The sequence below is a fragment of the Myiozetetes cayanensis genome, unplaced genomic scaffold (assembly GCF_022539395.1).
Source record: "Myiozetetes cayanensis isolate MyiCay16 unplaced genomic scaffold, myiCay2020 scf20-37, whole genome shotgun sequence".
NCBI classification, from domain to species: Eukaryota; Metazoa; Chordata; class Aves; order Passeriformes; family Tyrannidae; genus Myiozetetes; species Myiozetetes cayanensis.
Genome location: NW_026087412.1, coordinates 6,876,432 through 6,902,882, shown reverse-complemented (window position 1 = coordinate 6,902,882; position 26,451 = coordinate 6,876,432). Strand labels below are relative to the sequence as shown.

Here is a 26,451-nt window from a genome sequence, read left to right as displayed (position 1 = left end):
TCTTAATTTTTGAACTGTTTTCACACTAAAATGGATGTGATTAAGGCCTTCTCAAACTCAGGTGTTGCTGAGTCACAGGTTTGAGTTGCCATCACAGTGCTGGATCTTACTCCACTCAGCAGCTGCCCTGTGTTGATAAATTAGCCCTTATTGTATTTCTGTGTTGTCTGATTGTAATGGGAGAAATCAGTGACTGCAAGGCCTCTTCTTTCTGTTGTTCCACTCAGCATCTCTCCAGGTAAGAGGTGTGGGATGTTCTCTGGTCATTTCTGGAGTGCTGTGCTCTTGGAGATGCCAAAAGGGATTTTTTTTAAGAAGCATTTTTTTTTTCTGATAAATTACTTTTATTTTTCAAAATCGCTTTAATTTAAAGTCACTTTTCCTTATTTTAACTAGCCACAACAATGACATCATATTTTCAATTAAATAATTTTCTAAATAATCGTTTTAGAAGGCAAATACTTAGTACTCAAACATAACCAACTTATAATTTATCTTTTTTTTTTTCCACTTAAACCCAGCTATTTACAGTAAAGTAAGTAAAACTTGGCAATGTAGGGAAAAATGCAAAGGTACATTATCAAGCTTCTTGTGTGCAATCAGGTTGATTGTTGGGATATGTAAACACCGACTAGTAAAAGGAAAAATCTTTTTGATACAATGCAGGGAAAATACAATCCTAATAATTCTCTAAAAATACATATAATAAAGTTATTTATTTGGACAAGATACTGTGCAAGTTATGCAAAACCTATAATGGTAATTAATGCAGACATGTTATTTATGATTCTCCCACAAGGTAGGTATAAATCCAAAATCTCTACTCACATACTGGAAAGATCAACAGGTTCTTTTGAAACAGTTAAGCATCTTCAGTCTTCATTCACATTTGGACTTGGAAACAGTGCCTTCCTTGGCATTAAATACCAAATATATTCCTTAAATACGTGCAAACATAAGTTTTACTTCTACAAATACAGTACTGAGACCACACCAAACTGCTCATCATATAAAAATAACTCCATATACAGTCACACACACAGAGGAAAAATGAATGTAAACTGTCCAATTATTAGAAGTAACTCAGGGAAAAAAAGCTTTTTTTGAGAATAGAAAGTGGTTTCTTGTTGGAAAAAGGGGTGAATAAATAACTTACTATAAACAAAGAGCTGAGCTTCATTCTGAACCCCCCTCAGTGTTACACTGGCAAACTCCACTGAGAGCAGTAAAGTGCTTTTGCAGTGTAAAGTCAGAATTTAAGACCTTCTCTTGAGTTTGACACCATGAGAGCATAATTTGCAGTGATCTGGAACACAGCCTAACTCCTGGAGTGTCTGGTGCCTCCCAGCCCCTTTAGGGAGGCATCTGTACACCCCAAGCATCACACTTCCAGTTAAGATGAAGCCAAAAAATAATTTACCCCCCTTTGGAGTGACAGTCTAGAACAGATGTCAGTGCTGAGTCAGACTGAGCAGGACTGTGCTCCCTCCACAGTCTGGCTGCAAGCAGTGGGTCCACTTTTTGAGTGAGACATTGCTCACTGTGAGCAAAGGCAGCACAAACTGCCCCTTCCTGGTACCTGCCCCCTGAGCTGAGTTGTTCAGGATTGATTTCACTGATGGGAGCAGGATCCAAGCTCTGCTCTCACCCAGGGAGCACCCAGAGCTCTGCAGGTACAAACCAGGAGCAGGGATGTTTGCCTTCATTCAGATCAATCCAACACCATCTGTGCTCAAACAGAATGAATCTGAAGAACAATGTGTGAAGATGAGAGAAATGTAGGGAACTGTAGTATTTAAAAAAGAAAAGAAGTCAATGTAGTGTTCATCTGCAGATATTCACATTTGTATGGGGTGTAGCAGCTATGGTAAAGGGTTAGAAATACATTGTGGTTACAAGAAACCTTGCCTGCTTTGACAAAACTATGGACTCCATCAAGTCACACATTACACATGATGTAATAGAAGAATTCAGTACTTAAAATACCCCATTGCAAAGTGCAGTTCAGCCAAAGCCATCAGTAGCACAGGAAGGTCATGTGTTTCTCTCCAAGCAATAGACACTTGGCTTCTTTTCCACTTATACTCACTGCTGCTTGTTTGCAACATGTAGGTGGTGACAGCTTAACAATTAACAGCATTTCTGTCCAATTCTTGGCCTTCACTGACCATCAGAGGGGTTTTAGAGTGTTCTGGTTTCCCTTTACTCTCCTCATCTTCTAAACCCTTTGACCCTGCGTGGTTTTCCTCGGAGGTGTCGTGAGCAGCGGCCCGAGATGCTTCTGTTGCGTTCCCTCTGACTGTGATGTGCTCCCACCCACCCTGGAAAACAAGGAGCCAGAAATTCAGGAGAAACATCACCCTGCAAGTGCAATACCTGATGTGATGCTGTGTGTGCACTGGTTTTGTTCTATTTATTCAGGAGGAATCAGAGAAAAGGCTCCTTGCAAAATGAAACAAAACACACCAGACCTCCCTGGCAGGGAGCTCCAGAGGTGCTAAACCTGAGGATTATGTTTATTACAAGGAATTGAGATTAGTAGGGTCAGGTGTTTATAGCAGAACCACTGCAGGTTTTCCACCAACTTAAAAGGGGGCAAAACCTTGAAACAGCCTTTCTCAAAACCTTGAGAATAATTCAGGGTACAGCAATGAGGAATAATTGCGTGCACACCAGGAAGAAACCCACTTTTTCCTTTTAAATGGCCCTTACTCTACTAGTTTTTCCATTATAACTTTTGAATTCCCTATTTAAAATGAACACTCATCAAATGCAAATAAACAACTTCCCAGCTGTAACTGCACAGCCCATTATATTGACTTAAAAAAGGAGTCTGACTGAAGACCCAAGGTCAGTCTCCTGCAAGGTTCATGTGAGCTTTCCAGCACTCACCAGCTGGGCAGGAGGGCACTTTCCTTCCTCTGGGTGCCCGAGGACATGTGGATGTACAATTTGTAGGCAGGATCCTGCCCCCAGCACTTACCCCAATGCCATAATCCCAGGAGAGGCCTTTGGGTTCCAGGGGCTGGACACCAATCCGATGGCAGACTGTCCCGCAGCTCAGACTGTGACTTCCCTGCACTTTGTCAGCAATCACCCAGACCTCAAGCAAGCAAAGACAGGCAATAAAATGTGCTGCTCTTCCCAGATGTCAAAGCTCTGTTTGACCACTTCCACAAATCAGTCTTGAGCTTCATGAGGCCCAAACTGCTCTAATTTAAGCAGAGAGACACCCAAGCTATAGAGCGGTGTTCTAATTAAAACATGGCCAGATAAGACTTGGCAGGAAATATATGTATAATAATATATAAATATTATATATTTATAGTATAATATATAAATATAAAAGTATTTAAAATATATTAAGATATATAAATATATGAATATATAAATATATTAATAGTCTTGTTAAAAAAAAATAAATTCATGAGGCTTTCTGCAGCAAAGGGCCAGAGCACCATTCCACTGGTACAACTTTTTGTCTTGCTCTCAGAATCCCAGCATTTAGACCAACACTTTGTGCAACAAAGCTAAACAAAAGTAATTCTAAAGAACACTTCATTACTAAAGTCTGTTATGCATCATTTTTAATCAACTAATGAGATCCACACCTGGTCCAGGGGCCCCACAGACATTTTGCGGATGTTGTTTGACACGTGATCCCAAGTGGATCCCTGGGGGTAGCTCGGTGTGATTCCCTGGCGGTACCAAAGGTTGCCTGGAAAACAAACAGTGCTGGTTACAGCTCAGGGGGCTGTTTGTTTGGAGTGCTGCAAACAACACAACAGATCAGCTGGCAATTCTTCCTGTGTCCCAGGGAAATGCATCGTGGCTTTGGCTCATGTGTGCCAGGGACGGACAATGAGCTTCCTACTTTGGATTATAAAAACAGCAAATACTGTTTTGTAAAATTTCCTGGGGAAAAATGTCCACACAAGGAACACTAGAAAACAAAATCAAACAAGATGAAGGTCTCTAAATCTGGTGTTAGAGGCTTGTTTCTTTTACAAAAGGTACTTCATGTTTTATCTTGCAATGATGGGGTTATTTCCAGGTTTTGCAGCAGGTAAATATTCCTCTTCAGTTTTGTACATTTGGGGTTCCAGGCAAAATCCTGCCATGCAATTTTCATCTGTGTCTTTTCCCCCTGAACAGCACAGATGTTGGGTTGTTATTACACTCTCAGTTCTAACAGACACCAAGTACTCCAGTGCACTGCCACTACAAATCTTTCATTACAGAATATTCCTCCTCTTGGAGCACCACCAGTGATCATCTGTCCAGCTCCAACTTAGCCTCTCCTTTTTAAATCAGTCCAGTGTATACTGATGCATTTTTTTAACTGATAATTTTTTTAAATCCTTACCATTTGTATCCAAGACAAACACAGATGTTCGTCCTACTGAGACTTGCTTTAACTTTTGTTTTTGAGGTGAAGGAATATGGTACCAACAGTCACCTAAAGGTCAGAAATACTTGAGTTAAAGGTTGAGAAAACAGAATTATGCATGAGAAGCCTTGAAAATGCTACATTACTGTGCAAGAAAGCTGTGAATGACATCACACTTCATCTATTTTTGCGAGCTCGTTTTTACAAACAAACACTTCAAATCGTGCAAGTGAAGAGCAAATAAACTGCTACAATCATCACATTATTTGTATGTAGTTTATGGCACAGCTGTGGGAAAGGTCTCTGTGAAACAGGCTGGTCTTTTTCAGCCGTGGCAGAGCGAAAGAGAAAGCACCAGGACTCACCTGCAGGTTTGTTGGGAGACACCGAGCCCCGATAAAAGGCAGAACCATCTCGAGCAATGGCCCACACTTGGTAAAATGCTCCAATTGAGATGGAAATGAAGGGCTGGTCTGTTCCCACGTGCAGCCAGGACATTCCCTAAAAATCATGGGAAATGAACTGTGAAGGAATGGTTAAAAACTCCATGACAGAATATCACTGATTGTTACCAAATGGGAAAAATACCCCATACAGTGAAGAATATTATGGAGAATAATTCTTAGTATCTTTACAACTGAACTGAAACAAGGTTGCTGATTCCCAAAGATATTTGGATATACAACTCTTTGAAAATAGCTAAATTGGTCTACAGCAGGGCCTTTTTGTTTAAATCACTGGATTTTAGGCACCTAAATTCCAGCAAAGTATATTGTTAGATTTTTTCCCCCTGTTGTAAATATGGCTTAAAATCAGTGCATATCCACCTAATTTGGTGTTTCAGCATGTGCCTATTAGTAAGAAATAAATATTCCTTTTGAAGTTATTGGGACCATTTGTTCCTTTCTGCACACTTTACTGGACATTTGCTCATTATTTCTGTCCCAGTCCATAAAAAAAGTCAAATGTGTAGGTTTGTCCAGACCAACCTCTCTTAAATAAAGTCAGTTCCAGGCCAAGAAAAGTCAAAGGATAAACTCTGACTGATGTCACCAGACTGGGACCATACTTTAGAGAAATTCTGTCCCTCACCAATCATTGAAATGGGACACACATAACCAACAATTTAAAAAACAAGGGCAAAAAAAGAGGAACTAAGCTATCAGTGCAGGGAATGGAAGTAAAATGCTTCGTGAGAAGATGGGCAGGAGCTGAGAGGCTCCAGCAGGTGATGTGGCACAAGCTAAGGTAGATTATGCCAGAGAAGCACTGTAAGGGAAATGGGCAGCAAACTGGGCTCCAGTTGATGGACAGGGACTTGCAGATCTGGGACATAAAAGGGTAAAAATGCCCAGGTGCTCTGAGAGAGGGCATGGCTGTGTGCAGGGACCTGCACAAGGACATTAAAGGCATCAACAGGGCAGGGAAAACAAACAGGCAGCCTTACAGCTGGATTGTGCTGCGTCACTCCAAGCCTGCAGAGCACGTCTCCTTTGTCACTGATTGCCCACAGTGCCACTGCCTCTTCAGCATCTGCATCTGAGCTGGGAATTACGGAGATGTCCCACAGCGTGACAGGAGGCACTTCCAGCCATGGCCCGTTGGTGACTATCTTACATTTTCTGAAGCAGAGAAAACCCAAACCTGTCACAAGGATGAACTTTCTATAACTGACTTTGTCTCCCAGACCACTGCTGAATTCCAGTCCTGATGTCTTTTCATTTAGTAGTACTTTTCAATAAATATTAGTATTTTTAATTTGAAAGAGGTTTTTAACAACCAACCACGCTTTGCATCAGGTTTTGAATTATGAACTATTACTGATTTCTAAAAATTTCTGTTTGTTTTTTTTGGGTTTTTTGTGGGTTTTTGTTTGTTTGTTTTATTTAAAGTTACTTTATAAAACCAAGACCACCCAAAAAGTCTGCAACTTGTGCTCCTCTGCTCCCCAGTTCTCTCAGACTCACTGGGCATAGATAATAAATCCAGCTGCAGAGAGAACTCCACACCCAGTTCTATTCTTCCTCTCTCTTGGTCAAGGGAATAACTTTACCATTCCTTTCCTTTTTTGGAGGGGCCTGTTAAAAAGTTATGTAGCATCTCGAGGTAGGCAGAGGTAAGGCAGCTCTAAATTAAAATCTTGGTTGGTCATGCTGAGAATCTGTGTAATTTTTTCTGTGGAAACTGCAACAAAGTAGTGCTGTCTATTAGGGAAATTATGTTAGACTCCGTTATCACAGTCTCTTCCCCTCCTAACTAAAGGAGAATTGTAGTGAGCAGTTAACATTCAAACTCAAAACTTCTGTTTCTATCTTAGTTCCTCACCTTGCCCAGCGCCTCCGGCGGACAAAGTCTTTCATTGTCTTGTGCCCGTGGTAGGACCTAAAAACCAGATTTAAATGGGTGTTCATGAGGATGTCAGAGCAGCTCCAGTGCCAGTGCCAGCCTGAGAGCACTGTCAGTATCTGCCCCCCAGACACATCTCCTGCCTTTAAGAAGTTAAAGGGTGACATAGCTGGTTAATAGTTTGTTAACAAACAATAGTTTGTTAACTATTTGCTGCCCGACGTCCCCGGTACGGATCAGTGTCCCCAGGAAAGGGCAGAAATCACGGCAGTGTCGTGTCCCTGGCAAAGCACAGTCAATGAACAAGCCAGCAAATGACATGAACTGAGGACCTCAGTAGGGGTTGGGGAGAGGGAGGTGTTTCCTTACGCTGGGAAGTCTGCTGCGTACTGCCAGCCCTCCCGATCCGTCCCGCCCGACACGGTGAAGTCAATGTACCAGTCCGACACCTGTTGTCAGGAGGAGACAATAACCAGCACAATCAACACCTAATTTCTGATAAAAATAATCTCTTCTGCTGTTTCCCCACACCTTTTGAGTGCAATGACTTGCTAGAAATCTTGCAATACTAGAAATGGAAATTCACACAAAGATTCCCATGTCCTTTTAATTCAGCTGGAAGGGATCAAAGTCCTGCTAAACAAAAACCCCACTCGATGCTTAACATTCTTTTGCCTATGGATTATTACCAGTGAAATGGGGAAAACAAGGTTAAATGTACAGCAAATCCAGGAAGAAAATCTGGGCTGCTTGAACTCAAGTCTTGTATCCCACTTGCTAAAGCCTTGCCTTCTTCATAAAAACAAACAAACAAACAAACAAACAAAAAACCACAACTTCCAAGACAAAATTTACCCAAGACCACTGTGGAGAAGGAGGCTTGGTGTTGATCTTGGTACATTCCTGCAGGCCAGATGCATCACTCCACATGTATCTGTCTGTGGGCAGCCCTCTGTGGTGGAACAGCAGACAAGGAATGCAAGGTCATTGACAACAGAGAATTTAAAAAGCGAGGGAATAAAAGCCTTTTTGTAGAACTTCCTACTTCCATACACAAAACACTCTGCTGACATTAATCTCTGTATTTAGAAATATCATGTGAGTGATGAGGATAGTGGGAAAGAATGTGTACAATTGCTTCCAGTTACACCAAACTTGAGGATCATGTGAATTCTTGTAGAGTGATATTTCCCATCGCTATTTAAAATGGGAAGGTGAATCCTGAGTTTCTCTGGCACAGACCCCCATATATGTGAATATTTATTTTCAATACTTTTGTTCAAATAGACTGTTCAAGGATCCAGTGTATTTAGTAGAGTATGTATGAATATACAGATCCTAATAACTTTACTGTGTGGACTTAATAATGAAAGATGTTGCAAATAGGCACACTTTGTGCAGTCACAAAGCACAGATCTGCAGTGTTTTGCCACAAATGCATTTTGAATGGATAATTGCAAATTAGAAAATTGAGAAACACTGCCCTTGCCATCTCAAGTAAACTATAAGTGCTGGAGGAGACTGAAGATAGAATAACTGTATTAACTATGCCAAAAAGCTAGAACAAACCCCTTGTTTCATTTGGCAGTAATAATATTACAGTAAATAAATCCAATAAATTGACTAAATAACCTGCTGCTGTATCCAGTGACTGGGTTCCACCGTTGGTTCTCATAGATGTAAACACATTTCACATCTGACTGTGTATAAATGTTATCAGCACTACTGGCCAGTCCTGTGAGAAATAAATAATTTGGATCAGAGCAAAGCTAAAGACACTACATTTTAGACTCCAAGACGCTACATTTTCATTTCATTATGTCACTCTTCAGCTGAAATGATGACCCTGCCATACCAATTCATTTGCAGCGTGTGCCCTGTTCATGCACAGCCCCACATGCCAGGTTGCAGGAGGGGCAGCACAAACTGCCTGCCCAGCTGAGCTGCTCAGGAAGGTGAGTCAGGAAGGAGCTCCCAGAGCCCCCCAAGCCCCTACCTTGGATGAAGCCCCCTCCGTAGCCCCCCGTGTACACCCAGGCCGTGTGGTCGTGGCCGACGCCCCACACCACGCCGCGGTTGTTGCACTCGATCAGCCGGAGGTGACCCCCGACCTGGCGCCAGAACCTGCCAGAGAGAGGACAGTGTGTCACCCCACCCCACTGGGATCCCAGGGAGAAAGGCTTTTGAAATCACAGCAACAGTTCCAGCATCTAAGAATTAAAATATGAGTTCTTCCCGTGCAGTGGTGGATATGAAGGCTGCCATTAACCCTGTCATTGCCAGACATCTGCGGTGTGCTGGACACTCCAACAGCCCCTCAAAGCCACTGAACTGAAAGGAAGGACATTCTTTGCTGGATGGCACCCCATGCAGAAAGAACAGCTTCTGAAACCTCTTACATTTGATCACAGGGCATCAGCTGTGGTCCGGCCTCCAGCTCAGCGCTTGGCTCACTGACAAAGATGTCGCCTTTACAAGTGACTGACCAAATGGCATGGTGAGAGGGAGGGCCCTGAATCCGTCTGCTCTCACAGCAGGACATGGTCAGCAAAGACAGCTACAAAACAAGAAGCAAAGAACCAACAGCTTCCATTTACAGTGAGAACAAAAGTATAGATGTTCGGTGTTGTAAAACCAAGTTTTACCTTTGCATGTTCTTGCAAATCAGCAAAGTGAATCTGCAGCCTTTTCTCTAAGGCACGAAAACTCAGGGGTTTAGAAATTATCACACAATCACTGGAGCCACTGTGGTTTGCAGGGACTGATCAGTAGGAAGCACCTTTCAGGTTTCCCTTGCTCCAGTGTGTATCTGCCTGCCTGCACATAAGACTTTCTACAACTGTGACAACAGAGAATGGTTCTTCTGCCAATGTAGAAGAATAGACCGAATTCAACTCCCAATTCATTTGTACCCTAATCTATATCCAGAAATAGGGAGGAAATGAAGAACAATATTGGTTTTGCTGTGGATAACTGCAGCACCAACACATGTGCAAACTCCAGAGGAGATAAGAAGCCCCAGATGCCTCTAAATAAATTTGATCAGATGTTTCAAATACCTAAACTCTGAGAAACAGATGAGTAGCCTGGATAGTGCAAATGTACTGCTGGGATTTCAGAGAGTAGCTTTTATGTTTTCTTGCAGATACTGCCAGTCTGAAATGAAAGGTTCCCAGAATTACCCAGTCATGCATTTCTTGCTCTGTTGTGGCTGCCAGGCGGATTGGCCATCGCTGCTTCGTCCTCTCAGGTGTGTACAGTGCAAAGGAGTGTTTGGCTTCATTCAGCACTTCAACTATAATAGTCACTTCATTCAGGAACACGTGGATGTACTAAGACAAGAGAAAAAAAATTGTGACCAAGGCAAACTCAGATAAACCTTTCTCAGAGCCAGTATTTTTGCTCTTCAGGACTCCAAACAAGGCACTCCTGCCAAGGATAGCAAAGAATCAACTCTTGGTGCAGAAGGAATGGGGCTCAATTTCCATCCCTGCACTTCCTTGGATTCCTATTGCCTGTAGGCATTACCTCTCTTTGTGAAGACTCTGGCCAGCCAAACCCAGCTCTTTCTTCACAATCACTTAAGAACATTTTGAACTTCCAACAGAACTCCTAATTAGTGCAGAACTGATGGTTTAAGCAGTGTGGGTGGTTGCTGACTGGGTATTTCTGATGTGGCACTGGCAGAGCTGCAGCTCAGAAAAGCCAGTGGTTTGCTGGTACCCGGGGCTGCCTTTGAATCGGCTCCCAAAACTCAGAATTTGCCTCCTTTATGAAAGCTGATTTCCCTTCAGAGGTTTCCCTTTGCCAAAAGCAGCTCTCTCAAGGCTCTCAGGCTGAACACACCTTTTTCTCCTCGTGGTACATGTAGTAGATGAAGAGGATGCTGTCACGCATCCCGTCGCTCCCCGTGAACTGCTCAAGTGCCACTCGCACATCCATCCATTTATGAGGCTTCCAATTCCTCCACCACTGCAAGGTTCCAGTTTTAACCCAGACTGACTGCAAGGCAAACACAAATTTACAGGATTAAGGAAACTCTGTAACTCTTTTTCTTTCTCCCAAGTACTATCGTTTGTTGCCACAAGTTCTCTCTGCTGAAGGTTAATCTGTATCATAGCAGTTAATTCTGACACAGAGTATTCCAAAGCTGAAGGCAAAATGAAACCTCACCGAAATGGATAGAAGGGCACTGTAACAGCATGTGTGCAACAGTATTTTATGTCTTTACATTGTACCTCTGCAAGAATGCAGCAGCACACAGGTACTGATGGACCCCACTGTGCTCCTCTCATAACACAACCTCTGTTTGGAGTTTAAGGGCTTTTGACACAATCTTTTTAAACTCGATTAAACCCCTGGGCTCCAAGTGTTTTTTAATCAAATGAATTCCAGATGTCATGTGGCAATTAGCAATGAAGGGACCAAAAATGTGAATGAATCTGAAAAATAGCCAAGGAGCCATAACAAAGGGAACATCAAACAAAAGTGCTGCTATTTAAGAGCTGACATTGACGTTTGCACCATTGTTTTATTTATGCAGGTTAAATTAATCTTTTAATGGCCACAGAGAGGAAGGTTCACCTACTTTAGTCAGTGTTTCAATTAAGAAGCCTCATTTTGTGGTGGAATAATCCATACAGTGTGTGCTGTTGCAAACATTTCTCTGAGGATTTGAGGTTTCAGAGTACTCAAATAATGCTGACCAATTTGTTTGTTCCCATACAAAACTATCTGATAATGTTTTTAGAGGGAGATTGCTGTTCTTTGTTTGACAAGCTGTTAATTTCCCACAGGGAGCTCAGACATTAATAATCCAGGAAAGCTGTCATAGACAAAGGAAGAATAAGCTGAGAGTAAGTTCAAACCATGTGTCAGAAGACAAGAGATGTGTCCCCACTGCTCACCTGCTCAATGGCCTGCTCGTAGTGCCTGAAATTCTCCAGTTCCCGCTTTGTCCTTTCACTGAGCTGCTGGAAAATCTGCTTCCTCCAGGCTGCTGTCTGAGCTGGGGTGATGGACAGGGACAGGGACTGCACAGAGCACGACAAACCTAGAGCAGAACCAAACCAGTAAACTCCAGGCAGCTTTGAACACAGCCCTGTGAAAGGTAAAAATCTTTCCAAGCCATAGCCTGGCAAAATGGGAATTCTGTCACTGAACTGCAAGATAATGAGATGATACAAAGCATTTAGAGTTCCATTGTTACATACTGGGGTGCCACAGTTCACAGTTTATTTTGAAAACTGTGGTTATATTTCACTGTCTGTCAAGAATCTAAATTCTAATGGCACCCATTTATCAGCTGGCTCACATTCACAATGCCTGAGTGTAACTTCTGTCTCAGTAGCAATGGCAGGAGTGACTTATTGGCATCTGTATCTTTCAAGAGAGCCCTTTTCACTGCTTCCTGTTACTATTCAGGGATATGAGTTTTTCCAGAAGTTGCAGTTTCAGTACAATTAAAAATGAGATGTAGATCCAGCCGAGATTATTTTACAAAAATCTTAGGAAACTCAGAGCAAATATCACTTTTAATTTATATATCTCAAGCCCAAAGTGCTTTACAGCTAAATACTGCAGCACTGTGCTCAGACATGGAGCCCATTAACAAACTGCAGTAAGAGTAAGTGGGTTATCACAAATCTTTCACCGTGGCTTCATTCCAAAAAAACCCAAACCTACATTTGTCTTAAAGAGCTTATTGGCCTGTGACTGGGAACTAGGCTCTGCTGTGGTGACTGGGTAGTACCTGATGGAGCAGTGAACCACTTGAGTGGGCTGTGCAGATCCACCAGGCAGCCTCCCCCAGACACCCAGGCCCACAGTGGGTGCTCATCAGCTCCGAACTGCTCCTCGGCTCCCGCCGGGAACGCGCCCAGGGAGGACAGGCTGGCTGTGTCTGGGAAGCTGCTGACGGAGAGCACTGGCTGTTTCTGGGCCTCCTTCAAGTCAATGTTGGTCCACTGCAGCTCTGCAGAAGGATTTGGGCTTGCAGCAGATTTGAGGGTTTCAAGATCAGCTTTCTCATGATTGGTTGAAGCAGCAGCGGCTTCTCCTGGCTCAGAGTCCAGAGGATCTGCAGGGAGGTTTGCAGGTGTTTCTGCCTGGCTGACTGTGCTGTTCCCACTGCTGCTGGATGCAGCTCCCGCTGGGGCAGTGCTGGCAGGGTTCATGGGCAGCTCTGTGTCAGAGGAAGTGTCTGCATCACCCTGAATGACGGCGTTTGTTTGGGTCTGAATGTCATCAGTAAAGAAACAGCCGGCACTGAAGGACAAATAGATAATTAATTAACTATCATCCAAAGCATTGTTAATTACCACAGGCCTTAGACCACAGACACACAGAGAGACAGCAGACTTCTTTTTTTTCTATCAGGGGAAACAGTCCACCACAAATCTGGCAGACCAGTCTAATAAATCTGAACCACAGGAAGGAATTTCACTGATCTTTTCAAACAATCACTGGTGTTGGCTGCCTACAACTCTGAGGAAAATATTGAAACAACATCACTTTTTCTGAATATGAAATAAGAAACAGGATTTTTCAAAGCTCATTATTAACCTTATGATTTGCCTTGGCTAGAGAGGTCTTCTCAGCATGCTCTCTGACTCAAAGTATCTTCTGCGGCACTCCCAGATCCACTGGCATGTCTTGCACAGCCCATAGGCCAGCAGGGAGCAACTGATTTAATCTCTCAAGGAAAAGGAATGTACAGTGACACTCAGGAAGGGTAATTCCTAAGTAGAGCTGACACTCCTTCATGATATTTCCCAGACAACATTTCCTCTTATTAGAGTCTCGTTTCAGATAGTGGTAGTAAAGCCCAGAGGAACATACTTTACTGCAAACATGCAGTGAAATCCAATGTGGGAGCTTCAGCTTCTACTCTGAGTCCAACAGCTGGTGCTTATTGTTAATTTTAATGGCAAAAAATGCAAATGCCTTTTGGCATAGATAATGATTGGAGATGCTTTCCCCACTCCTCCCTGTCTGTACCACTTGAATGTAAAGAAATATCTCCCAGCAGAGAAACTCTGGGTGCACAGAGTCTCGGGCAGGCATTTCACTTGGTACCTGAGCAGACTTGTTGAGCTCCCACTCTGAGATCTGTCACTCTCTCGACCAGACACAATTGCCTTCCACGTCTTCCCACTGAGCTCACTTGGTGTGACACCTTGACGGAAATAAATTGCTCTGTCATCACAGCCAATTCCCCAGACCTAGGGAAAGGAAAGGACTTGGTGAGGGAAATGGCTTGGAATGCAGTAGATACCAGTTACAAAAAAGGTGCAGTGGTTCAGAATTCAGCTGCTGGACACAGCATTTTCCTTTTGTGTTCTTCCTTAGTGCTGATACTCCAGATGCAGTACAAAATTCTGTACCATCAAGAGAGAACTGTCTGCATCTCCCTGTGCCATCCAAGACACAGGCTGGCTGTTATCTCCTGGTGCAGAATTCAGCCACACTTTCCTCCCTAGCAGCCCAAGCCCATGGATCTCTTGTTCAGCCAGCCCTACTGGCACTGCTGACAGTCCTTGCCACGTGGGAATGGTGCCTGAACAAAGAGGAAAGTAAACATCCCCACAGCTGGTATGCAGCTCTCTTACCTGGTTATTTAAGCCTACAGTTACCATCATCATTTCTCCAACCATTTCAATCCAGCTTGTCCCACAAGGATTATGTGAGTTCACTCCTCTTCTGAACCACACCTACAACAACAACAACAACAACAACAGAAAAGTCTAAATTTTGTTCCTTCTGAATTAGCAAGCAGACAGCTGGAATTTAGTTTCTTTAGTGGATTAGTCTTAATCTCTAATACTGATTTACTGCATTGTCTTAAGAATTCAATTACTTCCTTGATTCTTTATCAGATAAAGATAAAGCAATTCTCCTAATAATACCCACACTGTGTGTCCAGCTACAGCCAGAAGAGCCCACTGGAAGGTTTTTTGGTACGACTTTCTGTGACAGAGTTGGTTTCTCTGCTTTCTATTACGTGTCAGCTGTAGGCTATTTTTGATCATTCTGAATGGCCTCCTAACTACTGCTCTTGTGTTCAAACTCTAGAAGCAGGCTTGACAGAGGGGACTGTCAGAGGGATCCTTCTTGTGGTACAGCTCTTTAAATTATCTCCCCTTAGATCAGGTTTTACCAATCTGAGAGAGTCTGCAGGCTGGCTACCTGAAAAAAATTCCCTCTGTATGTAGTACAGTCATATAGTGACAATTACTCCTGGTTGAACACAACACCATCAGTACACTTCACTGTGGCAGATCTGGAGGAAAACACACCAGCTCATCTCCATTTCTTACAGTGGATTTCTGTGGCAGATGGAGCAGGCTGGGCACAGTCTGTTGCCATGGCTCAGCTGTCAAGTAGTGACTCATTAAACCAGAGAAACTCAGCACAACAGCTACACATGCCCAGGGTTCATGCATGGGTTTGAATTCAGGATGAAAGGGTTTGATTGCAACCAGCACAAGAGCACTCTAGCACTAGAGTATTCCAGTATTCTTCCCAACTTTCAGGATTCCCTGCAAGGGGCAGGGAGTTGGATTTCCAAGCTGAGACTTTCTGTGATTCTAAGTTAAAACCCCAGTAGGAAAGCAATCACACATCCACATAACAGATATCTCACCTAATAAATACAAAACCCCCTATGTTAAAAGGCTGATCAAGAGAGAACAGCTGCAGAGCACAGAGCATTCCCATAACAGCAAGGGGAACCAGAATTCCCCAAACCATGGGGATAGAGAGTCCAAATCCCCAACACTTCTTGTGCAAGGACTCCTGTTTGGGAAAAGCAGACAGGAAAAGGGAAGAAAAAAGCAGAAGTAGATCATGACCCCTCTTACTTTTCTATCCTTTGTAACACACCACACCACATCAACACCCACAGAGACGTGCATAATCCCATTTTCAGAGCTTGGAGACTCCACAATACTCCAGGACGTTCCTGCAAGAAACAAAAGCCAGGAGGCATTGTAGGTTAGTTTCTTATTCACCACTATGCAAATCAAAGAGGTTTCCAGCTAAATTTAACAAACTTTACCTTGAGGGTTATTCCTATCAATTCCTTCTCTCACAATAGCTTGCCCTTCCCAAAGAGTTGCCCAAAGGAGGTCATAGGGTCCACAGCTGATCTGTACAACTTCACCAGGAGTGCTGATTAAGGACCACGTGGAACCTTCTGGATTGTGGTGGCAGACATTTTCTCTGTACCATACCTAGACAAGTTTGAAAAAAGCAGAAATGAATGAACCCAGGAAAAATATCACTATAACAATGAAACCATTGAGAGAAGCATAAAGACAAACTGGAAGGAACAGTCCTCCTTTAACAATATGATGTTTTTACGTAGTGTAAGGCACTCTGACCTTTAAAGGTACTTTTTGATGTTGATTATGCAGTTGAAGCTATTTCCTTATGTACTAAGGGAGGAGGCTGTTCTACAGAGCTGCTTTTACCATGGAATCGAATCTGGATTGGGTACAGAAACCTATTGCTACAAGTCCTGCGTGTATTTCAACATTTAAACCACTTCAGTGTATTCCAGGGCATGTTATATAAACCAGGAATGAACAAATACATAACACAAAAATGCTTCTGTTGGCTGACAGCCTGACCTCCCTTTCACTGAACAGAACTTGCCACAATATGGGGAAAAAACGTCATTCTCTGTGCAGCCTTCAGTGCCATCCAGCCTTTTGCCAGCCTTGGACTGTGCACTTCTCTATAGATCACAGTCAAAATAGGAAGGTCAAACACAGAAAGCATCCTGTGGCAGTCACATGAGCACTCCACAACGTGACTGCTGAGTGTTAAATCCTCATTTTTAGAAATACTTTATTTCTCTAGTTACTTTTACTTGGGAAATGAAAGCATTTTCCAATGGCAGTTAAGTAAGCTGTATACCGGGATGCTTGTCACGTACTACTGGAAAGTATGATGCATGAGAATTTTATTTTAAACAATTTAACTGAGATTGCTTGCCTCTCCATGCAGTGCCAAGCATGACTGAAAGCTCGGGCTATCTGTTAAAAGTATTACAAACTGCCCTGTGAGACCACAAGTTAGAAAATGTCTAGAGATAAAGCAATGTCAGATACAAGCTCTAAGGATGAAGGAAGGAAAGCGAGAGTCAAATCTTTACAGTACTGAGCAAAAGAGGAGAGGCATCTCATGGTAGGCCTAAAACCAACAAAAACAATCATGAAAGATGTGTAGTTTTCAATAGAAAACAAACTGAAAACATTTCAGAGTTGGGTACCACATTACCAAGTCAGGAGATGACCACTTTCTGATCAATAAGTCTCAGAAAACAATTTTGTAAACTCCTGAATCATTCCTGTCTCTACACCACAGAGGCACAGCACAGCGCTTTGCAAGAATCTCTGCCAGGTTTTAAGGCTCTTTCTCTTGGTTACCAGTGCCATAGTCAGCATTCTGGGCAATTTTTCAGGATATAAGACATTACTCAGCCCAAGTTTTAAGAATCACCTGTTCATAGAGGTTTAAGGAATCCATCAAACAGCACTTCTATGAGATACTTAAGCCTTTCCATTTACAACACAAGTTGTTACATAATGTAGCCCTAAAGCAGCTTTTCATCCTCTGCCAGATGCACAAACGGCGTATTTCATTACCAACATAAGACAATAACAAACCTGCCTTCCTTTAAAAGTATTTAACTCCTTTCCATTAGCAATTTGTGTCGGAAAACACAGGGAACACACACATACCCTTCCTTGTAAAGAAACTGCCCACACTGACAAGCGGCCGAGAGGCTCGTCGGTGATTTCCCACCCTCCGATGGAGATGTCGTTGAAAGGGTCTGGCAGCTGCTCTGGATCATCATGTGACACGATCTGAAGCAAAGGCAAGGAAGATTGAGAACAGGAGACACTGCACTCGTGGCCTAACTTGTATCTTGCAGATTGGTTTATGTATCACTTCCTAAACTGGCTGAGCATGGAGATTCATTCAAGGCTGTTACAAGCAGAGAGAGGGGAAACACTGCTAGAGCAGCTTGAAGAAGGTTGTGTTTTGTATCCTACCTAAAGGAAATTTTTCCAGCACATACAGACTTGGAAAGCTGAAACATCACAAATTACAATTTTTGTATGTTCTTAGAAGGAAACAACAATTAATTATTAATGAATTATTCATACAGATTAAGGACAGAGCTGGTGAAAGATGCCAGGCAGGTGCCACCTCAAATGAGAGTGCTTTGTCAAGCAACCAAAGGAAGTTGAAAAGCTTGGTCTGAAACTTGGAGTGGAGCTGAGCATCCATCTCCAATTGCATCACCACGAGATCTGGCACCTTATTACCACAGGTTTCTACCAAAAACCCCAGCCTTCCATTTATGCTTACAAGAATAGCAAGCTGGAAGTCAAGGAATCCAGTTCCAGCCTCCAGAGAAGTAATAAAAAATTAACTTCCCTGCACTTACAATTGATTATTTCTGAAAAACACTTTATTTAGTATTTAAAAGGTGTCCAGAACCTTTGCCCAAACATCCCGGGATTTGTATCTCCGGTATCTGATCCACCGCCTGCGCCGCACACAGGAATTCCATTTCTTATCCTTTGTGTAGGTGCTGGGGAAGTCTATGGCGTAAGTCCAGCCCTGCAAACAGAGGTTTTCCTGTATGAAATATGGGATCAAGGGAAAGCTTGAAATCATAACTCAGAGCAATTCTGCACAAGAGTCACAGTACAAGTTACTGTGTGTGTCTCAAGAGCCCTGATTAACAGATCAGCTAATTCCATGGATGATTTATGAATCATCCCAAATTCCTCTGCATGATACACACAGAACAAACAAGACACAGTAAATATTTTGCTGTTTTATAGTAAAGATCTTAAATAACAATGGCATTGAGTTGCCAGCATTTCGTGGCCTGAGCAAAGAGAAAAAGCTTCCATGGAAGCTCCTATGGACTTCAAAAGCTTTCAAACAAGATCCTTCCTTGTGTTGTATTAAGAGTTGAGCTATTTCCAAGGAAGAAGCATCTATGGGAAGTTTATTTTTTACAGACCTTTTACACTTCTATAAAAGTGCCTTTTATTTTACAGACTAAGGATTCCCAGAACAGATCTCTTTTTGGTATTGTTCACCTACCCCTTTCTCTGTTGGTTCCCCTCCAATATTTTCATCCACATACCAGTCAGACTCCCACTCCCAGTGTGGAGAAGGCAGTGTGAAACTATCGAGCTGCTGATGTTTTAGCCCGCTCACATCACTCCACTGCCAGCGGTCACTGGGCAGTAATTTCTCACAAAAGCCACCAACTGGATTCCAGCGCTGCCAGAAATAATAAATAAAGGATTTTACTGGAGATCACATCATCTCATTGGGCATCTACAGGGAGTCATAAAAGACACAGTTCTTATTTTCTGCAGTAGAAGAGGAATAAATTCCTGGGGTGAATGAGAAAAGCATTCCCTCTGTGAGCCCCTCTTTAGGAAGAGACTTGGAGACTTTCAGTCTCAAAGCAGGGCTGACTACAGAGCTGGTCCCAACCAAGTCCTCTTTGGCTCCACAAATAGGAGCATCTGGTGATCTATTTTACCCCTAACAGTGCTTTTTTCTTTGGTGATGTATGGCACCATGACACTGCTGCATTAGATGGCCTTGGGATCTCTAATCTACAGCCCAGACAAAGATGATTAATATCTTGTCTGCAGCAGAAAAATGGCACTGCCTCTGTGCCAGAAACTGTGTCAAGATACCTATATGAGCAACTCTCCCCTGTATCTTATGTTACACTAGAGGTTTTTTTCCCCTAATCTGGCCTGAATCAATAGCAGTACAAATAACTCGAGGATTTTCACCAATATAGCCGTCATTTTTATTTTTTTTCCCCACACTCCTACATACTGTAGAAATACTGACAAAATCTGTCGTGTAATGCTGTCTTACATTTTAGGGCACGTGGAAAATGAGTGGTTCAAAATCCTTCTATCATTTTTACACAAAGTATTATTTGCTTTTCCTAGGAATATAGCTAAGTTGCTTTGCACATTATCTGTAAACTACTTGAGTTTAATTTTGTCCTTGTTAGGTCTTGTAGAACGTTTCCTTTTGTGCTTTCTAGTATTTTGTTTTCCATTTTTCATAGCCTAGAACAAACAAAACAAAAGTTTTAAAATAAAGTTTTAAGTTTTGTATTTTTAAACGTGTTTACACAATAAAAGGAACCTTCTTAAATGGCTGAAAAGTTGTACCAATATTAAATAATGTATAAAATTAATTTGGTGTATTTTTACCCATGCAATAAGTTAATGTCTTTTCTCAGTTTATATTTATCCCATTGCCCATTAGAAAGCAAAGAAATGTGCTCAAGAGAGAAAATATGCTCTAGAAAATGTACTCATCTTTCTCTCTCAAATAACTTTTAGTTAACTTAAAAAAAAATTGATAAATTTCCTTTAAATACTGTTTTAAAGACATTGCTTTGAAGTACACCACACAGGGAGGATCATCTTAACACTTACATGCAAAAATGCTGGAAATGTACTGGAAAGTCATGCCTTTATTAGAGAAGTGGTTGAAACACTAAAAAACCAGCACTGTCTTAAGACTAATATAAGATATTGGATCTTTAATAAATAAAAATGTATCTTTGTTGCCTGGAAGTTCCACTGGGCATTTTCTTAAGGGAATTGTGTATTTGTCACTAAGGAAAGGAAACCACCCAGTGAAAAGGGTGAATGTTCCAGTCTGAAATGGCTCACACAGAAGAGCCCGTGGCTCCCACTGGCATTGGTTTTGCTAAGAGCAGGGAAGTAAAACCCCTTTGGGAATTTAAATATTAAAAGAATAAACCAGCTATTTGGCACATGTATACTCTTCAGAAACTTCGGGTAAAAAGTGAAAACAAATAAAACTGATCAATCCTCCTGTGAAGAAAGCATGCCAAGACATCTGCTGCAGGGATTTGCCCTTTCTGCCAAGTGTGTGGTGGTACCACAACCTGTCATACCTGGTTCTCATAGGTTTCTTCCTGGTACCTAATGGGAACATCCCCCGAGAACACGTAGGTGTACACCTGGTGATCACAGGCAATTCCCCAGCAGCACTGTTTGACAGCAGACACCCGCTTGAATTCCAGCTGTGTGTCCTTGCAGAGCTCCCAGTACTGGCCAACAGTAGACAGGGTGTAAACCCTCCCAAAAATGTCAACAGCCCACAGAAGGGAACTGGGCATGGCCATATCTGAAAGGCAAAAAGAAGGTATTAAGGGAAACGATGGGTTTAAAAATGGATCTTGAAGCTGCTGCAGATCAGTCCTGCTTTGAGCCATCATCAGTCAAATTAAATAAAGATGTAGGGGATGATTTTTCAGAAGATCCTGTGCAAAGCTGGCAGTCAGATCTCTTTGTCAGAGCTGTGCAGTCACACCTCTTAGATGGCTCTGAAAAGCCACATGAAAGACCTTGCTACCAGTCCACTACTGTCCATCCTACAGGAGGTCACAACATGACTGGGACAGCTTTGGCAGGCTGGGGACAGAACTCAGCTCTGAACTAAGTAGCACAGACCATTTCCTAGCAGGCAGCTCCACTCCCAAGATCTGGTGATGCTGGTGGTGCTACACATGCCGCTCGCCTCAGCTCCACAAAGCCCTGATATCCCCCAGTACTTCCTTCTCAGCCTCCTCTTGGTGTAAGCAACAAACTACTCAGGTCAAAAGGCAGAGATGAAGAGCAGAAAGGGAGCAGAAAGGCAGCTTCTCTGTAAGCACACATTTAGCTTTAATCCATGGACATAGTGCCTACTCCTGCCAGGAAATCTCTTTCCAAAGCATTTTGTACCAGATCCAACCACTTTGGGATCTGATTTTCAATACTCATAGATGTGCTATTTATGAATACTTATGGCTTCACAGCAGACACCTGGCTGAGTTCCATTCCAGTTCTATCACATAATAACCTGTCATTTTCTGGGCACTGCAGCCCTGCCCTTCAGGGAGGGGTCAGCCTTTTATGTGAGGCCAGTCCTTTCAGAAGTCAAGACAGGCCACGGTGTTTCTGTCACTTGGCCTTCTGGGTGCCATCAAAACAGACAAATTCCGGTTGTTCTGTGTTTCTGACACTCAGAACTACAGATGAGTATTTTGAACTTTGCCTTCAGTTCCTTTAACTACACAGTAGGGGACTGGGAGGGGAAAGGTAGAAAAAAGGACTCAGATCCAACACAATGAAAATAAAGAGGAATTCTTGCTTGGAGTCAGAGTGGAACACTACTGCTTTGTTGTCAAATGGCAATTGTGCTTTCAACACAAGAGCCTAAGGAGAGTTGCCTGCCAGCTGATAGAAGTGATGGTACAGAGGGACTGACTTGTCCTGTGGATGTGAATGGCAGAGGTGAAATTGCAGAGAAACTGAACCAGCTGGGTCAGTGTCAAACAACAGCACAGTGAATTCCTACGGCATCCCAGGGGGAATGTTTCAGAATTCTTTGATTCCTAGGACTGCTCCTGCTAAGCACCTAAAAACCTGGATCCAACAGGTGAATAACAGGTAACAGTGAGAAGAAAATGTATAGTGGGAGAGAACGAGTGATACGAGGGGAATCAGTGAACAAGGAGAAGGTCATGAGCAAAATTTTCCTATTATTTGTAGCATAACTAAGACGAATCCTCTAGTTTTGACCTTTTTCCCCTCATTGTTGCTGGGACCATGAAGGCATGCATCTTTGCTCTGGACTAGCCGTTTACCATAATCAAGGAAACCAAGACAAGTGAGAGTTTCTGCATATTCTTACATACAAACTTTTGAGATAGAGTGTTTGGAGAATTATGGGAAAATCCGAAATGCATTTGGGATTATAAACTTCTAAGACTTCAATCTAGGCCCCTTTACACTGACTGTGCTGCAGAAGATGAAGAGAGATGCTGCTCAATTTTGAAGGATGCTCAGTGCTTGTGGCTCACATGCATTCCAATGAGGACAGAAGTTGTCAAGTACTCTCAGGGGACTGGAAAAAAAAATCAGATCTGCTAAATTATTCCTCATCCCGCAGCTCAGCCAGGTAATTTCTGAGAGAACTAAAACTACTTATGCGAAGATGATACATTGTTAATTAAAATTTCCGATTGCCTGGCATAACACTGATTGCTACAGAATTCAAGGAAAACATCGCAACTCCTTCCACATTATAAAAGCAGTGAGGTTCCCCAGGAGAGAGGGGCCGTGTCCCGAGCTCAGGCCGTGGTGGTGGGGGAATGAACCACCACCAGCACAGGATTCCCCGCGTTCCAGGGCACAGAGCGCACAGATTTCTCCTCGGTATCCCCCGGTACCCCCGCATTGCCACGGCCGCACCGCTCTGCACCCGCGGGGCTCCCACCGCGCCCCACAAACCCCACGAGGCGCGGACACCGCCCGGCAGCCCCGCACGGGCCCTCCCGGCCGGGCATTAAGGCCGGATCGGCTTAGGAGCCGTGCGGGGCTGCGGTGCCGCCTCCGCGGGGCCGGGGCGGGCGGAACCGGCCTCGGAGCGGCCCCGGGCCGGGCACAGCCCCCGCTCCCCGCTGGCTGCGGCAGGAGGCGGGCGCGGGGCTCCGGTGGCTCCGCAAACGCCCCGCACGCCTCCCCCGGCGGGGGTGAGCGGGGGCACCGGCACCTCCCCCGGGCTCCGCCAGCGCTGGAGCCGCCAGGGAGGGCGGGGGGGGCTGCGCAGGGCGCGGCGACGGCCCGACCTCCACCCTGCCCTGCCCGCCCCACCGCGGCACCGCCCGGCCCCCGGGCTCGCCCCTCACCTGCCTGTCCCGCCGCCGCGCCCCGGCCCGGTCAGGGCGGCCCCGCGGAGCCCCGGCCCGGCAGCGCCGCGCCCACAGCGGGCCCGAGCGCCGCCGCCATTGGCGCGGGCCCCGCGCGTCACGGCGGGAGCGGCGGGGGCGGCCCGGGAGGAGGCTCCGGGTCCGCCGGGAAACACCGGAGAGGCTCCTGCTGGGAACTGCGGGGAGATGGGCAATTATCTCTGACGAGGAACGGCTGAGGGAGCTGGGCCTGGGCAGCCTCGAGCAGACTGAGGGGGGACCTTGTCCATGTGTGTAAATGTGTCCAGGGAAGGGCAACGAGGCTGGTAAAGGTCTGGAGCAGAAGCCCTGTGAGGAACGGCTGAGGCAGCTGGGGTCGTTCAGCCTGGAGGAGGGGAGACCTTATCAGCTCTCCCTGACAGGAGGTTGTAGCCAGGTGGGGGTTGGTCTCTTCTCCCAGGCAACCAGCGACAGGACAAGAGGGCATGGTCTTGGGCTGTGCCAGGGGAGGTTTAGATGGGACATTAGGAAGAAGTTCTTTACAGAGAGAATGACTGGACATTGGAATGGGCTGCCCAGGGAGCTGGTGGATTCACCATCCCTGGAGGTATTTAAGAAGAGACACCACACACCTGCACTCTAACTACAAATGATAACCTCCCTTTGAAACTGCTTGCTTATACATCTCAGTGTTTGCCATCACAAATTTAAGAACATTAGCAAGAAGACCCATGCCTGTCCATTAAAATTCCCCAAAGGTATCCCAGACCTTTATATATCTCACAGGCACAGTACAGGAGGTGGAAAAGCATTTCAGGCCTCTTTCAAAGGGAACTGGCTGATTTGTTGTGAATCCTGCCTGAGGAGTTTCCACTTTCTAGTTGCTGGTTAAGGAGAATAAATCTGCCTTGCTCTTGTTCCATGGCTTGCAGGTTCAGATGGTTTTGATGTGCAGAGGGTTGTGGTTGTGAGGATTGATGTACACGTGAAATTCCCCAGAATGATTCCTGTATGAGGCAAAACCATCCTGTCTGGGTCTTTTCCTGCTAAGCCCTTGGACACTTGACTCACCCTGCTGTGGTTTGGTCCCTTGCACAGACTCGGGCTCCCTAGTAGTGTTTTGATGATTTGATCATCGGAGCGAAACATATTTATAGAGACCAAGTGCTGTTTAGATCCAAGAAAATTTACTTTGCAAGATTTGTAGTTGCTCTGGCTCTGATGCAACTTAATCAATTTAGTTGCCATTTGGAGCAGTTGTAAACAGGATTTTAGTTGTTTTCCGTGGGAATTAAACTGCAGAAGAACATAAGGAGCATTTTCTGGGATTTTCTCACAGTTTGGATTTTGAACTGCAGTGCTGTAGTCTTACAGGATGGCAGCATAAATGACTGGTTATGCAAAGGTTTTGCATGATAAGTCGTTTACATCCAGTACAGTTTTCTCATGCTTTTTTTAAGGAGGACATTACATGTGAAACCAAAAACATGCTCTCCATAACATTGGCAGCACGTACCTTTTCTGTGGTTGGTGGCTCTGCTATACATGAAATTTGATGTAAAAGTTAGGCTTGAATTAATGCCTGATGAAAACTCTCACTGCTCTGGGTGTCTGATGTTGAGCCCTGCTTTGTTCAGTTGCTGGTGTTGCAATAGAGCTCCCTTTCTGTAAGGAGGTAATTAGGAAGGTTTTGCAAAGAAAGCTGATTATAAACTCATTTTCATTTTGCCATCAATTTGAAGGGTGGATTTGCTCTGGGTTAATGGGAACCTGACTTCCAATCTGTGGCCTGTGAAGGGTGCACCCTGGGTCTTCCCTGAATGGGGGGCTCTGAACCCTTGCAAAAGAGAGAGAAACATCCAAATGTCCTTCCTCATCTCTGTCCTTCAGTCCTGTGGTTACTGTGTGACTCAGGAGGAAGGAGTTACTTCCAGTGAACCAGGTCTCACTCACTTGCCCTTCTTGGCTGGGGAGATTTCCCTCAGTTTTGCCCATAATTGTTGCTGTCTAAACATAACCTGCGGTTTCCCACGGCAAAGGTAGGGTTTGCCTTGAAAATGCAGTTAGGGGAGCTTTACCCCATGACTGGGACCCATCCTTGATCCAGGTAAGGCTGGAGTGCTCCAAAATTAGCTTAAATCTCTTGTTATTAGGAAAGGCCTTGCTCTGTTCAAAGCATAGTCAGGATATTTTCAATCCTGTTTCGCTGCTTTGCAGCCCTTGTCCCAGCGCAGTTGGAGGGGGTTTGTACAGAAAGCTTCCCTACTGTTGGCTTTCCACGCTCTCCCAAACCTCGCTTCTTTGATTTTTTTTGTCACTTGACATTCATTTTAGGGAAGTATCTTTCCCCTTATGAGGAAGTACTGCGTTGCATTTGTGTTTTAAGATTTTTCTTTGAACAACATCGTGTAATATTGATACCACCACAGTAACAGTAAGCAAGAGAGCCCTGAGATTAGGTGTCCTTTCCAGATGGGTCACCTGAGAAGTGGAAGAAGGAGCAAGAGGGCAGGGACATCCTCATGATCCTGTGATGCTGGCACTGGCTTGGAGTTGGGGTGGTGTGACCTGTTTTGAGCATTTATTTCTTTTTGAGGCAAACTGTTTAATCACTTCTGGGTTTAATGTTTTTTTTACCCCCTTCCTATGAAATGGGGCTAAGCCTTCCCTACTGTGGACAGGACACTATCTGGGGAAGGGAGTCACTAGTGTTTGCTGCAGTGATAAGGGCTGTTTGTACCTCTAGTGAAGGACAAACCCGTGATTTCCAAAACAAAAGATTTGGTGAGTCAGAGAGCCCAAAGGATGAAGGTGTGGAGGGAAGAAGAGGAAGTTTTAACTGGAGCAAAAGGCATTTGAGATCTTTACAGCATCTGTCCTGGGCTGTCCAGCCATGGAGATCCTGTGTTTCAGAAGCAGCTGAGTGTGGTGAAAGTGC

General features: G+C 44.1%; 1 protein-coding gene across 1 annotated transcript; it reads right to left on the bottom strand.

The window, feature by feature from the left end:
- Nucleotides 1–697: 697 nt before the first annotated feature.
- On the bottom strand, nt 698–23,657 carry TECPR1 (tectonin beta-propeller repeat containing 1). The gene is made up of 25 exons (XM_050317346.1): nt 23,514–23,657; nt 20,733–20,965; nt 18,869–19,051; nt 18,251–18,373; nt 17,485–17,610; nt 15,795–15,969; nt 15,598–15,698; nt 14,347–14,448; nt 13,814–13,959; nt 12,489–13,003; nt 11,644–11,789; nt 10,583–10,738; nt 9,919–10,068; nt 9,136–9,293; nt 8,733–8,860; nt 8,369–8,471; nt 7,592–7,688; nt 7,106–7,185; nt 6,716–6,772; nt 5,838–6,012; nt 4,756–4,891; nt 4,367–4,459; nt 3,612–3,718; nt 2,984–3,103; nt 698–2,321 (listed from the first exon to the last, which is right to left on the bottom strand). Exons 2-25 carry the CDS (start codon nt 20,961–20,963, stop codon nt 2,124–2,126), a joined length of 3,606 nt encoding a protein of 1,201 aa, XP_050173303.1. The 5' UTR covers nt 20,964–20,965; nt 23,514–23,657; the 3' UTR covers nt 698–2,123.
- Between the last annotated feature and the right edge of the window lie 2,794 nt (nt 23,658–26,451).